At 41.4% G+C, this 17,827-nt stretch overlaps 1 protein-coding gene across 2 annotated transcripts; it reads left to right on the forward strand.

Annotated features, from left to right (window-relative positions):
- Positions 1-916: 916 nt before the first annotated feature.
- On the forward strand, positions 917-11,866 carry LOC311359247 (myosin heavy chain, fast skeletal muscle-like). Of its 2 annotated transcripts, none has more exons than XM_084479231.1 (41): positions 917-945; positions 1,764-1,805; positions 1,935-2,156; positions 2,240-2,383; positions 2,478-2,634; positions 2,721-2,748; positions 2,831-2,939; positions 3,026-3,118; positions 3,196-3,259; positions 3,337-3,435; positions 3,582-3,685; positions 3,801-3,939; positions 4,080-4,198; positions 4,550-4,699; positions 4,790-4,960; positions 5,052-5,352; positions 5,462-5,532; positions 5,653-5,740; positions 5,844-5,961; positions 6,059-6,182; positions 6,272-6,408; positions 6,521-6,776; positions 6,874-7,116; positions 7,199-7,375; positions 7,462-7,607; positions 7,720-7,810; positions 7,895-8,284; positions 8,370-8,496; positions 8,638-8,756; positions 8,875-9,071; positions 9,161-9,344; positions 9,436-9,601; positions 9,715-9,839; positions 9,945-10,253; positions 10,361-10,564; positions 10,673-10,798; positions 10,889-11,059; positions 11,136-11,240; positions 11,357-11,452; positions 11,548-11,679; positions 11,770-11,866. In XM_084479231.1, exons 3-41 carry the CDS (start codon positions 1,947-1,949, stop codon positions 11,785-11,787), a joined length of 5,808 nt encoding a protein of 1,935 aa, XP_084335357.1. In that variant the 5' UTR covers positions 917-945; positions 1,764-1,805; positions 1,935-1,946; the 3' UTR covers positions 11,788-11,866. The 2 variants fall into 2 exon arrangements, with proteins under 2 accessions (XP_084335357.1, XP_084335358.1); XM_084479232.1 differs by having other exon boundaries at positions 925-945; positions 1,939-2,156.
- The last annotated feature ends 5,961 nt before the right edge of the window (positions 11,867-17,827 follow it).

Below are 17,827 nucleotides of genomic sequence, written 5' to 3' on the forward strand. Positions count from 1 at the left end.
AGTCCCCTCTCACCACCAATTTTGCTATTGCAGGTATTCAAAAGTAAATACATTTAAGGATTGAAATCGAAGGTTATGTGGAATGTCTTGTGTTAGTCTAACCAAGATTATTATTATAAGTATAAAAGTATAGTAGTATAAGTTCAAGTATACATTATGTATGTATGTATGTATTCATCGGCTCGGTTGGTGTTATTTATTTGTGTTACAACAATAGGTTATTTTCAACCTTGATTTCAAAGACATTGTTCAGAAGATCAATGGATAATGAAAGAACATTAAGCAATGGAACAGACTCAGACAACTTCTAAATATATGCTTTACCCAAGACTCAAGTCCTGATTGGATGAAGTCATAAAAGTTTGTAAGCTCCTTGCATGCCATAAGCAAGCCTTAATGACATTGCCAGTTATGGATACAATGCTGCAAATCCATTAATAAACTCTGCTATCATTTATTACTTAAAGTACTTTTTGATTCTGAAGAATTAAATGAAAAGCTCTTATAGTATCGACAGGTGGAATGGTTTGAACTTTTACATCAACACATGCATGTTTTAGTTGCAGTACATCACTATAGTTAATAATTTGATTTGCCCAAACAACAATTTTGGGTCAGACCAGGGCTGACCTTCATAATACAAAATTAAATTAAGTAAATTTTAAAAACATTCACAATTTTCAATTAAGCAATATTTCAATAAATATTACATTGTTCATGTTCTCTTTTCAATATTCAACCTCTATTTGACCTACACTCACCATACATTTCGAAGCATCCCAAGGATAAGTGCCACTCAAATGCCAAATACATATTCAAATGTAACTGAGCCCATTGAAGCCATGGCCTTATTGGGATTGTGCCTCGCTGCATAGTCTCAACTATAAAAGACATCTTCAGGGGAGATGAGGAGATGCAGGGAAGACTTAGAGGCTACATCTCAGGGTAAGTCCGGCGCAGGTTGCAGCTGCCAGGGAGTGGAAAGTAGGGCCATTTTAAAATGCTTTCGGCCTCTTGCCACATATGTGGCTCTGTGATGACGTTAATGCTAATGCTTAAGGGATTTATTGTAGTATTACATGAATTACATATTTACAAGGACTTATAGACTTGCTGGACTTGGTTTTGAAGTGCTGTAAATTATGACGTGTAAAGCTGAGTAATGGAAAGCAGATTCTGATAATGCTACTACTACTTATACTGTTACTAATACTACTACTACTATTACTACCACTACATTTACTACTAGTACTTTTACTATAGTATTACTACTGCTAATACTACTACTGCTACTACTACAACTACAACTAATACTACTATTACTGCTACAACTACTACTGCTTCTGCTACTGCTACTACTACTACTACTACTGCACCTACTATTAATATTACTACTACTACTACTTCTACAACGACGACTACTACTTCTAATATAGTACTTCTGATACTACTCCTAATACTACTATAGTACTACTACTGGCAATACAACTACTACTATAACTACTACTGATAATATTAAAAAGATAAATATGTTATTCTGCAATATTATATTATTCAATAAGAGACATGCTTATAATAGGCTTTATTTACTAAGAATAAAATCCTCTGATTATAATGATACTAGAATTTTAATTTAATGTCAAACTACATGAAATGTTATTCACTTGTATGTAAAACTAAATTAAATTAACATCTTAGTACAAAACTAAAGCTCAACATATATAACATGTATATTGAATATGAACATGAAAATTCTTCAACAGGATCTCATCTTGAAAATTTCCTCTGTGACTGGGAAGGAACAGGTGAGCTTTTATACGATTTATTTTATATGAAAGAAATTTCAGATTTTAAGCTGTGATGTCACAGGTTATAATGTTAATAATATACGGTTGTAATTCAACATGGACGACTAACTCAGTATCTCCGTCCAGTAAGCAGCCACCATGAGCACGGACGCGGAGATGGCCGTTTACGGCAAGGCAGCCATTTACCTCCGTAAGCCGGAGAGGGAGAGGTTGGAGGCCCAAAGCAAGCCCTTTGACTCCAAGAACTCTGGTTATGTGGCTGACGCAAAGGAAATGTACCTCAAGTGTGTCATCACCAAGAGGGACGGGGGCAAGCTCACAGTGAAACTGATGGAAGGCACTGAGGAGGTACACCGCCATTCATATCATTGAGTTAGATGTGACCATTTCAAGATATAAAATGACTCAATCCCTTTCTTTCCATATTTTAGGAGAGGACAGTCAAGGAGGCTGATGTCACACAGATGAATCCTCCCAAGTATGACAAGATTGAGGACATGGCCATGATGACCTATCTCAATGAAGCCTCTGTGTTGTATAACCTCAAAGAGCGTTATGCAGCATGGATGATCTACGTAAGATAGCCTGCCTGCTCAGTAAAATGCAGCATACTCATAAGAAGGACTGACAGAAAGGTTCAGGTGTTCATAACCATGTTATTCCCTTCAGACCTACTCTGGGCTGTTCTGTGCCACTGTAAACCCCTACAAGTGGCTCCCAGTGTACGACTCCCATGTCGTAGCTGCCTACAGAGGAAAGAAGCGTATGGAGGCTCCACCCCACATCTTCTCTGTCTCTGACAATGCCTACCAGTTCATGGCTACCGGTATGTCTAACTTCACAATGATAATACAAATCAACACACTGTCCTACAGATCTCTGTGTCTAACCTGTAATATTTTTCTACAACAGATAGAGAGAATCAGTCTGTCTTGATCACGTAAGTTCTGCTTTGGTTCAACCCGATGTATTTAAAAGATACAGTTGAGTACTTTCTATTTAATACATGTTTCTATACCCAGTGGAGAATCCGGTGCTGGAAAGACTGTGAACACCAAGCGTGTCATCCAGTACTTTGCCACTATCTCAGTTAGTGGTGGTGGAGAGAAGAAGAAGGAAAACAAAATGGGGGTACGAAATCACTGGTTAACAGGGCAATAGTTCACTCTGGACTTGTTGCATTGCTCCTCTCATTTTCTCTCCATGTGTAACTACAGGGATCTCTAGAGGACCAGATCATTGCTGCCAACCCCCTGCTGGAGGCCTACGGTAATGCCAAGACCGTGAGGAATGACAACTCCTCTCGCTTTGTAAGTATGGAGCCTGTACATCTTTAGGCACTTGATTGATCATTAGGAAGGAGTATAACCAAAGTTTATCCAAACAGGGTAAATTCATCAGGATCCATTTCAATACTAGTGGCAAACTGGCTAGTGCTGATATTGAGACATGTAAGTATCCATCTCAGACGGTGAATATATTTCAACACCTGGATAAATCGTTTTTCATTAATGATGTATTCTTATAGATCTGCTGGAGAAGTCTAGAGTGACATTCCAGCTGCCAGATGAGAGAGGCTACCACATCTTCTACCAGATGATGACCAACCACAAGCCTGAGATCATTGGTAAGATGGATGCTCATGAGCCTTGTAACACAATGTTATAGACAAGAGAGCCTATAGCAGTGAATGAGCCTGTTATTGGTACTTCAACTCAGGAACTGTCTGTTGTAAAGCAAGATGTATTACATGATACTTGTTTTGATGTCCAGAAATGACGCTCATCACCAGCAACCCCTACGACTTCCCCATGTGCAGTCAGGGTCAGATCACTGTGGCCAGCATCGACGACAAAGAGGAGCTGGATGCTACTGATGTGAGCTTGACTTCCACTACACTTGCACTGAAGCATACACTACAATGCTTCAGTAGTTGCTCTGCAATAACACATCTTCATGACTAAAATGAAAAATGTTTTCTTCTAAATACAGACTGCTATTGACATTCTGGGCTTCAGTAATGAAGAGAAGATGGCCATCTACAAGTTCACTGGTGCAGTGCTTCACCACGGTAACCTGAAGTTCAAGCAGAAGCAGCGTGAGGAGCAGGCTGAGCCAGACGGCAATGAGGGCGAGTACCTTTCCTCTTAAATAGTGCTGTACTTTGGATTGATTTAGATGAAAAGATTGTACATAATTGTCCAATGTTGTATGAGATGTGACTGTAGCATGTAAACTGTGACGTAAATATAGTCCATGTTGCTTTCACAGAGGCTGACAAAATCGGCTACCTGCTGGGCCTGAACTCAGCTGATATGCAGAAGGCTCTCTGCTACCCCAGAGTGAAGGTCGGCAACGAGTATGTCACCAAGGGTCAGACTGTAACTCAGGTAACCAAGATAACAAGGCTTGATTCATCGAAAAGATATAAAGAATTTGTTTACATCTCATTTTCACTGCATAGTCAAGTCTGATTCCGTTAGATTACCTTTATCAGGAAATCCAAGCTCAGGTCATTACATTTTGTTTGTTTCAATCAATTTTATTTGTGCCTTTAATCACATTTACAGTCTCAAAGGGCTTAACAGGCCATATATTTATGACACTCCCCTAACCATAGCAACCCAGAGGGCAAGAAAAAACCTCCAGGGATTTTTAGGATTGCAATTGGTGACATCATTTGCATACGTAATATACAAGCAAAGACAATATTTCATGTAAAAATGTCTGTATTTCCAAAGGTCAACAACTCAGTGAGTGCCCTGGCCAAGTCTACCTATGAGAAGATGTTCTTGTGGATGGTCATCCGCATCAACGAGATGCTGGACACCAAGCAACCCAGACAGTACTTTATCGGAGTGCTGGATATCGCTGGTTTTGAGATATTTAATGTGAGCTGATCATCAACTCATTTTTATTTCAAACATTTCTTGATTTCAACTTCTCATTTATCTGAGATTAAACTTCTTTCAAACTAATAGTTCAACAGCATGGAGCAGCTGTGCATCAACTTCACCAATGAGAAACTGCAACAGTTCTTCAATCACCACATGTTTGTCTTGGAGCAAGAGGAGTACAAGAAGGAGGGTATCATCTGGGAATTCATTGACTTCGGCATGGACTTGGCTGCCTGCATTGAGCTTATTGAGAAGGTACACAATAATGTTCTGAGATAATACCACCAAACATGGTGTGTTCCAAACAGGCCTCACCATAACACTTGGTGTGTTTTCTTCTACTCAGCCAATGGGCATCTTCTCCATCCTCGAAGAGGAGTGCATGTTCCCCAAGGCTTCAGATGTGACCTTCAAGGCCAAGCTGTACGACCAGCATCTTGGTAAAACCAAAGCATTTGAGAAGCCCAAGCCTGCCAAAGGCAAGGCTGAGGCCCACTTCTCCCTGGTGCACTACGCTGGAACAGTGGACTACAACATCAACGGCTGGCTGGACAAGAACAAGGACCCCCTGAACGACTCGGTGGTGCAACTCTACCAGAAGTCTTCAGTTAAACTCCTGCCTGTCCTGTATCCCCCAGTAATAGAAGGTACAATAGCACTTGAAATATGGAATAGGTTGTTATTTTCAAGTATTATGTACAGGAACCTTTGTCATTTTAAAACTAATCATACAAAAATCTTTATTTTAAATTACAGAGACTGGCGGTTCAAAGAAGGGAGCCAAGAAGAAGGGCGGTTCCATGCAAACCGTGTCTTCACAGTTCAGGGTAATATTTTATATATGTTTTTCCTCAACCAGATCTAATGCCATTTCATGAAGATATCATTGATGTCATCATAGATGTAATTGCCATTATGTTTTTGCACCAAACTTCTTGTATCTACAGGAGAATCTGGGCAAGCTGATGACCAACTTGAGGAGCACCCATCCTCACTTTGTGCGTTGCCTGATTCCAAATGAGTCAAAGACTCCAGGTACAATTACACTAGTAGCAGTGTGTAAAGGTTTGGTGAAAAAGCATATGAGTCATGAATTATTTAACGATATTATTAATTACGTGCAAATACCTATTAACAGGTCTTATGGAGAACTTCCTGGTTATCCACCAGCTGAGGTGTAACGGTGTACTGGAAGGTATCAGAATCTGCAGAAAGGGCTTCCCCAGCAGAATCCTCTATGCTGACTTCAAGCAGAGGTAACCATTAATGAACCATCACATGCTACTATGGGATTCGAAAATTCACATTGTGACAATATAATAACAAATATCACCATGACCCCTCTTATCTAAGGTACAAAGTACTGAATGCAAGCGTCATCCCTGAGGGACAGTTTATTGACAACAAGAAGGCTTCTGAGAAGCTGCTTGGCTCAATTGACGTGAATCATGATGAGTACAAATTTGGCCACACCAAGGTAAACACCAACCACTCTTCTGAACTAGATATATTGAGGAGATTCCAGGCAAAACCAGAATGTATGACCATTTGCCATCTCCTTCCAAGGTGTTCTTCAAGGCCGGTTTGCTCGGTCTTCTTGAGGAGATGCGAGATGAGAAGCTGGCCATCCTGGTTGGATTGACTCAGGCTCTCAGCCGGGGATTTCTTATGAGGACGGAGTTTAAGAAGATGATGGAGAGGAGGCAAGTTGAAGATCTACATTATCCTGTTGTGTGCCATATACTAGCGATAATCTTTAAACAATGAATGATAGTGTGGTTAATTTTTACAAACCTTTTGTTTTACAAACCATAGGGAAGCTGTCTTCACTATTCAGTACAACATCCGCTCATTCATGAACGTCAAAACCTGGCCGTGGATGAAGGTGTACTACAAGATCAAACCTCTTCTGAAGAGTGCTGAGACTGAGAAGGAGCTTTCTCAGATGAAGGAGAACTACAGTAAGATGAAGACAGACCTGTCCACTGCCCTGGCAAAGAAGAAGGAACTGGAGGAGAAGATGGTCTCTCTTGTGCAAGAGAAAAATGATCTGCTGCTGCAAGTGGCATCTGTACGTGTGATAGATGTTGATACGTTCACCACAAAATGATTGGTAGAATCCATGGAAATGTTCATGAAACTTTCATGTGTTTTGTATTGTGAAACAGGAAGGAGATAACCTGTCAGATGCTGAGGAAAGATGTGAGGGACTTATCAAGAACAAGATCCAGCTCGAGGCCAAACTCAAGGAGACAACTGAGAGACTGGAGGACGAGGAGGAGATGAATGCTGAGCTGACTGCTAAGAAGAGGAAGCTGGAGGATGAATGCTCTGAGCTCAAGAAGGACATTGATGACCTGGAGCTTACCTTGGCCAAAGTGGAGAAGGAGAAACACGCCACTGAGAACAAGGTTTGTAAAGATAGAATCCACCTGAGGATGGAGATTTTGAACCATTGTATGCTTACACCTTCTGTTATATTCTGCATATTAGGTGAAGAACCTGACTGAGGAGATGGCCTCTATGGATGAGAATGTGGCCAAGCTGTCAAAGGAGAAGAAAGCCCTCCAAGAGGCACACCAGCAGACCCTTGATGACCTGCAGGCAGAGGAAGACAAAGTCAACACTCTGACCAAGGCCAAAACCAAGCTGGAACAGCAAGTGGATGATGTACGTTTATTTGACAATATGCAATTCATATGAATATATAAAGTTATATACCTTGTATAATAACAAGCAAATGTTGAAATATGAAGCTTGAAGGTTCTCTGGAGCAAGAGAAGAAGCTTCGTATGGACCTTGAGAGAGCCAAGCGAAAGCTTGAGGGTGATCTGAAGCTGGCTCAGGAATCCATCATGGATCTTGAGAATGATAAGCAGCAGTCTGATGAAAAGATCAAGAAGTAAATATACATTGCAGTGATTCATAATATGGCTCAGACTACTAACAATGCAATTTGGGAGTTGTGTTTCATTTTCATCATTCATCAAATAATTTCCCTGTGAATCTCCAAGGAAGGACTTTGAGACCAGCCAACTTCTGAGCAAAATTGAAGATGAGCAGTCCCTGAGCACTCAGCTTCAGAAGAAGATTAAGGAGCTTCAGGTGAGTCTGTGGTGTTGAGATAATTTCCAATATGAAAATGTGTTTTTCAGTAATAATTCACTCATCTCCATCCCTCATTACTAGGCCCGCATTGAGGAGCTTGAGGAAGAGATTGAGGCTGAGCGTGCCGCTCGTGCCAAGGTTGAGAAGCAGAGAGCTGACCTCTCCAGGGAACTTGAGGAGATCAGTGAGAGGCTCGAGGAGGCCGGGGGAGCCACTTCTGCCCAGATTGAGATGAACAAGAAGCGTGAGGCTGAGTTCCAGAAGCTGCGTCGTGACCTGGAGGAGTCCACCCTGCAGCATGAAGCCACTGCCGCTGCTCTGCGCAAGAAGCAGGCGGACAGCGTCGCAGAGCTGGGAGAGCAGATCGACAACCTCCAGCGCGTCAAACAGAAGCTGGAGAAGGAGAAGAGCGAATTCAAGATGGAGATCGACGACCTCTCCAGCAACATGGAAGCTGTTGCCAAGTCGAAGGTAAACTCATTAATGCATACATTGTAAAACAGAATAAAAGTCATGTTGTTTACACATACTCACCTAAATAAATGCCAATGACCAGGGTAACCTTGAGAAGCTGTGCCGTACTCTGGAGGACCAGCTCAGTGAGCTCAAGTCTAAGAATGACGAGAACGTCCGCCAGATGAATGATGCCAGTGCTCAGAGGGCGAGGCTGCTCACTGAGAATGGTGAGTTCATTCAACTTCTACTCTTATGGCTGAATCTGTTGACAGATACAGATGGCTTTCTTGATCCCAGATTAATTGATTTAGTTGCACTACATATTCAACATCATATATAAAAACCCATTCCAATCTTCTCCTAAACAGGTGAGTTTGGTCGTCAGCTTGAGGAAAAAGACGCCCTTGTGACCCAGCTGACCAGAGGCAAGCAGGCCTTCACACAGCAGTTGGAGGAGCTGAAGAGACATGTTGAGGAGGAGGTTAAGGTAGGCCTTTTCAAAGCAATTTCAAATAGATAGATAGATAGATAGATAATAGATTTATTCATTTGCAGTTGTGAAAATATGTGTCCCTAATTGCTGATTTTAAATTCCTCTCTTGAAGGCCAAGAATGCTCTTGCTCATGGTGTGCAATCCGCCCGCCACGACTGTGACCTCCTGAGGGAGCAGTTTGAGGAGGAGCAGGAGGCCAAGGCTGAGCTGCAGCGTGGGATGTCCAAGGCCAACAGTGAGGTGGCTCAGTGGAGGAGCAAGTATGAAACTGATGCTATCCAGCGCACTGAGGAGCTTGAGGAGGCCAAGTGAGTCAAATTGACTGGTTTATTGTCGGTTTCATCTCACAAACTACAATTCAGTTCCTCAACCATTATTGTTAATATTAATATGAAAGGAAAAAGCTGGCCCAGCGCCTTCAGGATGCTGAGGAGCAGATTGAGGCTACCAACTCCAAGTGTGCCTCTCTGGAGAAGACCAAGCAGAGGCTCCTGGGTGAGGTGGAGGACCTCATGGTTGATGTGGAGCGGGCTAACGGACTGGCTGCCAACCTTGACAAGAAGCAGAGGAACTTTGACAAGGTAATACTGTTCTCTCTTTGGGGTTTTACAATGTCAACAAAGCATCATGTTAGAGGGTCAGATCTATGAGATTATGTATTATGTTATTCAGGTTCTGGCAGAGTGGAAGCAGAAGTATGAGGAGGGACAGGCAGAGCTTGAGGGATCCCTGAAAGAGACTCGTTCTCTCAGCACTGAGCTTTTCAAGATGAAGAACTCCTATGAGGAATCTCTGGATCATCTGGAGACACTGAAGCGTGAGAACAAGAACCTGCAGCGTAAGTTCTCCAATGAACACCACATATCCTTTACACATTTGGTGGATGCTGGATATGAACATATAGCACTATGTATATCTTGCTTAAAAATACACATATTCTACCTGCTGCAGAGGAGATCTCTGACATTACCGAACAACTTGGTGAGACTGGTAAGAGCATCCATGAGCTGGAGAAGTCTAAGAAGCAGGTGGAAACTGAGAAGATTGAGATCCAAACAGCCCTTGAGGAAGCTGAGGTGATCTAATCTGAAAAATCGTATTTTTTTTTATATATATTCCTCTAAAATTGTAGATAAAAATATGGCCAACATTTCATTTAACAGTCAATACTATATTTATAGGGAACTCTGGAGCATGAAGAGTCCAAGATTCTGCGTGTCCAACTGGAGCTCAACCAGGTCAAGGGTGAGGTTGACCGGAAGATAGCCGAGAAGGATGAGGAGATGGAGCAGGTCAAGAGGAACAGCCAGAGGCAAATGGACTCCATGCAGACTACTCTGGACACTGAGGTCAGGAGCAGGAATGATGCCATGAGAATCAAGAAGAAGATGGAGGGAGACCTGAACGAGATGGAGATCCAGCTAAGCCATGCCAACCGCCAGGCTGCCGAGGCCCAGAAGCAGCTGAGGAATGTGCAGGGACAACTCAAGGTATAGGACTCCAGTCCACTGTTTAGACCGATGTTTATATTCCACCAATCAAAACATTTGTTTAGCATGTGATATTAATCACAATGTCCTCCTGCTGATCATTTCAGGATTCCCAACTGCACCTTGACGATGCCATTAGACTTGGGGATGACCTGAAGGAGCAAGCTGCCATGGTGGAGCGTAGGAACGGCCTCATGATGGCTGAGCTTGAAGAGCTGAGGGCAGCTCTGGAACAGACAGAGAGAGGCCGCAAAGTTGCCGAGACGGAGCTGGTGGATGCCAGCGAGCGTGTTGGACTGCTGCACTCCCAGGTTAATTCAGATTGGAGAACATATGCGAGACTGATCGAAAAAGGTATCATGATTAGGAATGCATGGATGAACGCATAACCAAGCTAAATGTATTTATTTACATTGTAGAACACAAGCCTTTTGAACACAAAGAAGAAGCTTGAGACTGACCTGGTCCAAGTCCAGGGCGAGGTGGATGACATTGTTCAGGAAGCCAGGAATGCTGAAGAGAAGGCCAAGAAGGCCATCACTGATGTAGGTCATTCCATTATCCAATGTCGTGGGTTTGAAAGATCATTGGTTAATTAAAGATGTTCCTGATTCACAATTTGATTATGATCTCAGGCTGCCATGATGGCTGAGGAGCTGAAGAAAGAACAGGATACTAGCTCTCACCTGGAGAGGATGAAGAAGAACCTGGAGGTCACAGTGAAGGACCTGCAGCACCGCCTGGATGAGGCTGAGAACCTGGCCATGAAGGGTGGCAAGAAGCAGCTCCAGAAACTGGAGTCCCGGGTAAGAGAATGTCCAACAGATCTATGTGTACTTCCAGACCATCAGGAACTGAGTTTACTTGCTTGATTTCCCAAAGGTGCGCGAGCTGGAGACAGAGGTTGAAGCTGAACAGAGACGTGGAGCAGATGCTATTAAGGGTGTCCGCAAGTATGAGAGGAGGGTGAAGGAACTCACATACCAGGTATGCCACAGAAATATTACTTATGGCTTTTATTCTGAAAACATTTTTTTGAAAAGATTTGAGTCTCCACCTTTTAAAGTGACCTTCTACACCTTTTTCCTTGCCCACAACTTTAGACTGATGAGGACAAGAAGAATGGCTGCAGGCTCCAGGATCTGGTTGACAAGCTCCAGCAGAAGGTGAAGGCCTACAAGAGGCAGTCTGAGGAAGCGGTAAGCCAACCCTAACCTTGACATCATGAATACAGTTGTGACCTCACTTTCAGTGGATCCCATTGAAACCTAACACAATTTGAACGGCCCAACAGGAGGAGCAGGCCAACTCCTACCTGTCCAAGTGCAGGAAGGTTCAGCATGAGCTGGAGGAGGCTGAGGAGCGGGCTGACATCGCTGAGACTCAAGTCAACAAGCTGAGGGCTAAGAGCCGTGATACTGGCAAGGTAACCGCCTCACTGCTACTTCTTCATGACCAAAACATTCACTCTTGAACATCTGTTCATCTAACTTATTATTATTTTTCCTTTTCACAGGCAAAGGAGGCGGAGTAACTCATTATAAGCTTATTCAGAAATCAAAGTCATAAAATATGACTGGTTACGAATAATAATAAAAAGCTTGTTCATGATCCTTTTGCATTCTTTGTCTTTTTTAATCCTTTAAACAATTTTGGATAAAGTATGAGAGAGCCTCACATCTGACAGTGAACTGATTACATGAAGTTGGAGTCACTGTTGATCTACACAGCAATACACTGTCCACACTTCACTTGATACTAAAGAGTATTGATAGAAAATAGAGTCCCTCACGTTGAATCAGCACATCGGTTCTTTAGCAGAGCTTGTGGAGCTCCAGACATAATGAATACTATGGCTCAGCTGACCAGAAGGAAGCCACTATGACACACAGCAATGAGTCATATATACAATAAATACAATACAATACATTATCCTCATCAAAGAGGTGGAGAATTGACCCATCTTGAAGCTAATAATGAAGCAAAGGTAATTGGGATTTGAGAGGAATTTCTCTACTTGTTGTGGAAATATCAATACAACTATATATGTTTATATAATTATTTAGATAATTTCTATCCATTCCCCTAGATAGTATTAGCATTTGCATTGCCACTGTTGCCACAGAGAACTTTCTTGCAGACATGTCCACTGCACCCATAGTGTATTGCAATTTAACTTGGTCTCTCCCGCCATGGCTGACTTCAGCCATGGCCAGTCCTAATGTCAGGGTTGGGAATCGAGCCCGGATCTCCAGATCCACAGTTCTACTCCAAACCCAGTGGGAGACAAGGAGGGTGTAGACTCAAGCACAGAGATGGCTTAATTTAGTGGTATTTATTGTAACCAAGTCCAAAGGGCAAACACACAGAAGATCAGAGAAGTTCAAAGTCAAAAATCTAACAAAGGCAAAATTCCAAAAAGCAAAAAGAAAACTAAACATAGGTAGACTCTTGGTCAAAAATACAAAGAGTTCAAAGCGTCGTACCAAAGGGCAAATCCGAGTGGGTAATCCAGAGAACAGGCAGGGGGGTCAAAACACAGTGAATAATATAATAATAATCTATTTTACCAGGCTAACCTCAGGTCAGAGTTCAAAGTGGCACAACAAAGACTAAGCACAGAACATTGTCAGAGGAAGGACTTAAATACATGGCTTGATTGGTCATGTAACAGGGGAAACGAGACACAGGTGACAGGGGTAATTGGGACTGCAGGGGAACAGGAAATACCTAAATAGCATATGTGCAGCCACTAGGGGCCGCCAGAGTCCAAAATGCCAATAAATATCTCAGAACCATGACACCTAAACTCTCTCACTTTTTTCTTTATATTAACTGCCAACGATGTGAAAGTTTCCCATAATAATCACGTACACCAATTATCTCATGGAATAATTTCTTGGTAACTTTGCTGCCTGTATCTTCACATGATCATGCTCTAAAATTAAATCAAATATTTTGCTGACGGAAGGTTCCTAAAAAGAATTTATTCTTCATCACTTGTTAACCTTTTGATCATTAAATGGCCTCTGGTTATCCAAATGACTTATGAATTACTGATCAAGAGACCATTCAGTCGTCCCTTAATATATTGGGAAAAAACATATACCTATCCCCACAACCCCAAATACAATGCTTTACTACAGAAAAAAAATGTATCATGACTGGCAAAGATGAGTTTCACTAGCGACACTGAATGAGACGAGAAACATCGTCTCATTTACAAAACCTCCTACCAGTCCAACTGTTGGAACGCGAGACCCAGAGTCTAAGTGATCAGTGCAGCTGCATGATAAGTCGCTCAGGAGTAAAGCACAGCAAAGCGGTGAATAGCACTTGTCATAAAGAGGTGGGGAAAAAAATAAGTAGAGGCATCCACCATAGCTTTGCAAAAACAGGCACATGCAGAAATGCAGAAAATATTATGATGAAAGTAACAAGGACAACACTGGGACTCTTTAGACTTAAAATAAGTATCACCAACGTAACAAAACTCGGTCATCAGTGAACTAAAGTTTACTTACGGATACCAAGGGTTGAAAACAATGAAAATGAATACATAAAAGGACGCATCCTCAAGACTTATCTCAGCGTCTTACTAGTCCTCCTCTTTAACCTCCTTATCTTGTCTCTGTTCATCCTCCCCTTCCTTCTCCCCCTGAACCAACACGGCTCCACTACAGCTCCCTCCTTCCCTGTCTCCAGTCACCTACTGGTGGGGTGGAGGGCTCTGAAATAATGGCACAGGTCGTGACCATTGGACCTCTGGAACAAACCATCTGTGCCCCCCTTGCTCATTCATCACCATATAATAATAATCAAACACGGCAGTAATTTGGCAGCCCGGCCTCCATTTCCCCAAGGTTGCTCCCTTTGAAACATTGGGTGTAATTGGACTTTGTAGACCAAGCCCTCAGGTATTAAGAGGCGCTTTAGATCTACCACCGGATAAAAGCAAACAACATTCTCATGCCAAATGAAGGTGCCAAATGCCCATGCAGTGTCCAACTAATCTAGTGGTCCAAACACAACAGACAGCCATTCAGGCGGACATTAAGGCCGCTGGGACAAACAGTGAAACAGATCACATGGTTTAATTCTTCCAAGAATGTTCCTCCAGGAGTCTGCCAGGCACTGGCAAGGCCAGGCCCAAGGCCCAGGCCCTATTTTTACCCCTGATTCATGCCTTTATCCCTGTGAGTACATAACAATATCCGTTATTTTATACCGTTGAATGTGCACGATAATTCCTCTACAAGAGAGCAGGAAGACCCTAAGAATTTAGACAGGGCAATCGGGTGGTGCTTGGGCTGTGGTAAGGCAGATTGTTTCAAAGGAAGGAATGGGAAGCTTGATTGACCTATGGTTGGCTGCAAACATGAATAGCAAAGCAAAGGAAAACGGAATAGAGGGAGCTAGACTGGTGAAAGCAAGGCATTCGGTCAGACTAAGTGAATATTTACCAGTTCTCTATCCACTTCATCAATTGGAAACCTGCAACAATTTGAACTAGCGGGGTCATGATACACAAGTCCAAACTATGAAGAATGATCCTTCTCATCAAACTGTTAATACCCTAATCAATTATTTGATGGCAAAATTAGAAAATATTATGGTGAAAGAAACAAGGACAACACTGGGACTCTTTAGACTTAAAATAAGTATCATCAACGTAACAAAACTCTGTCACCAGGAAACTAAAGGTTACTTACGGATACCAAGGGTTGACCAAAACAATGAAAATGAACACATAAAAGGACAGATCCTCAAGACTTATCTCAGCGTCTTACTATTCCTCCTCTTTAACCTCCTTCTCTTGTCTCTGTTCATCCTCCCCTTCCTTCTCCTCCTGAACCAACACGGCTCCCCCACAGCTCCCTCCTTCCCTGTCTCCAGTCACCTACTGGTGGCGTGGAGGGCTCTGAAAAAATGGCACAGGTCGCGACCATTGGACCTCTGGAACAAACCATCGGCGTGCCCCCCCCTCGCTCATTCATCATATAATAATAATCAAACACGGCAGTAATTTGGCAGCCCGGCCTCCATTTCCCCAAGGTGGCTCCCTTTGCTGAACAACGGGTGTAATTGGCCTTTGTAGACCAAGCCCTCAGGTATTAAGAGGTGCTTTATGCTTTTTTTTTACCACCAGATAAAAGCAAACAACATTCTCATGCCGAATGAAGGTTCCAAATGCCCATGCAGTGTCCAACTAATATAGTGGTCCAAACACAACAGACAGCCATTCAGGCGGACATTAAGGCCGCTGGAACAAAAAGTGAAACAGATCACATGGTTTAATTCTTCCAAGAATGTTCCTCCAGAAGTCTGCCAGGCACTGGCAAGCATTTATTCAAGCATTTATTGGTAGAATTGTTTCAAATGACTTGGGGTGTCTGCAGGATCCTAAAGAAACTAATTTTAACCTTCAAATCAAATTCTTTCCACAGCAGGCTCCATACCCCCCCTGTGACATCTAGAACATACTGTATGTCATCGTCCACTGTTTTATTCAGCTCCTGTTCCCATTGTCATTTGACATGTGATATTCGCTTTTTTGTTGATGCAGGGTGAACAGATGTATAAAATGGGTTTCTATATTGTTTGGTTCTCTTTTAATATAATCACAGTCTGTATTTTTTGTGATGTAGTGTCTAGTGTCTCATCTCAGTACTTCTTTTCCATTCCTACAGTGAATAAAACGATTGGTAAAAAAGCATTTATGTTCAAAGCGCCATCGGACTGGAATAATCTTCCTCCAAACTTACGATCACTGACATCTTCTCACAGTTAAAAAAATGCCCTGTCTTCTTATTTTGAGTTAAACTGCATGTATTTCAGATAATGTTATATCAACTTTTTTTAATACTTTTTTTTGTCTGTAACACGGCAATTTCAATTTACAATAATATTATGTTACTTATTTCAGTTTTACTAGGCTAATGTTATGTCCAACTTGTGGTCATTGAGAGGTTGTGTTCACTCTTGTACTCATTTCTTCTATGTTTGTGTTGATGCCTTGTTGTATGTCTGTAAATTGTTGAGTGTTTTTGTTTTGTAATGTACTTTTAGGACCCCCTCGAAAACGAGAGGATTCCTCTCAAGGGGTTTATCCTACCCAATAAAATTTCTGAATGAATGAATGAATTTACCACAAAATATTTGGACTTGATGTGTCTCAACTTGTCAGTAAGATCAGCAGTTTTTCGCACACATATGCAACACAAAAAGAAGTACAGAAGTCGTCAAGGATAATTTATTTGCATGATAAGTGCACAATGATTTTCAGATTTTGTTTTGTAGTGAGAAACAATGAGTCCACTGCAAATGTACTGCAGTAAAATAAAAAAATAAAAGGAATATAGTTATAAAAAAGTGAAAGTCAACAGAAATTTAAAATATTCTAACAAATGACGTACTGTGAATAAGTACTGTATCAAAGGATTTATACCTTGTTAGCCGATATGTTCTCAGTGCAGTCTCTTTATGGCATGGCAAACAAAAGCAAAAGACCAAATTGTACCAACTGTCTCAGCCCTAACAGTATAATAAGCTATGGGGCTGGATGGGGAAGTGGGGGAGCACACACGTGAAGAAAAAATAAAAGGCTCAACCTTGAATTGAGCCAGCAGATAAAAATAGGGAGGATTTTATAGAAGCATTTGTTTCCACACTCATGTCAGCAACATTCAACAATAGAGGAATGATCGGCTGATGTGGATCTTATAATAGGTATCTCCAGGTCAATAAAAATAAAATAAGTAAGGCTTAGCATTAAGAATTGTTGAATAGGGACAATTATCAACCATTGTATAGTCCCCTCTCACCACCAATTTTGCTATTGCAGGTATTCAAAAGTAAATACATTTAAGGATTGAAATCGAAGGTTATGTGGAATGTCTTGTGTTAGTCTAACCAAGATTATTATTATAAGTATAAAAGTATAGTAGTATAAGTTCAAGTATACATTATGTATGTATGTATGTATTCATCGGCTCGGTTGGTGTTATTTATTTGTGTTACAACAATAGGTTATTTTCAACCTTGATTTCAAAGACATTGTTCAGAAGATCAATGGATAATGAAAGAACATTAAGCAATGGAACAGACTCAGACAACTTCTAAATATATGCTTTACCCAAGACTCAAGTCCTGATTGGATGAAGTCATAAAAGTTTGTAAGCTCCTTGCATGCCATAAGCAAGCCTTAATGACATTGCCAGTTATGGATACAATGCTGCAAATCCATTAATAAACTCTGCTATCATTTATTACTTAAAGTACTTTTTGATTCTGAAGAATTAAATGAAAAGCTCTTATAGTATCGACAGGTGGAATGGTTTGAACTTTTACATCAACACATGCATGTTTTAGTTGCAGTACATCACTATAGTTAATAATTTGATTTGCCCAAACAACAATTTTGGGTCAGACCAGGGCTGACCTTCATAATACAAAATTAAATTAAGTAAATTTTAAAAACATTCACAATTTTCAATTAAGCAATATTTCAATAAATATTACATTGTTCATGTTCTCTTTTCAATATTCAACCTCTATTTGACCTACACTCACCA

Source organism: Micromesistius poutassou (genome assembly GCF_964030765.1).
Source record: "Micromesistius poutassou genome assembly, chromosome: 15".
In the NCBI taxonomy this organism is placed as follows: domain Eukaryota; kingdom Metazoa; phylum Chordata; class Actinopteri; order Gadiformes; family Gadidae; genus Micromesistius; species Micromesistius poutassou.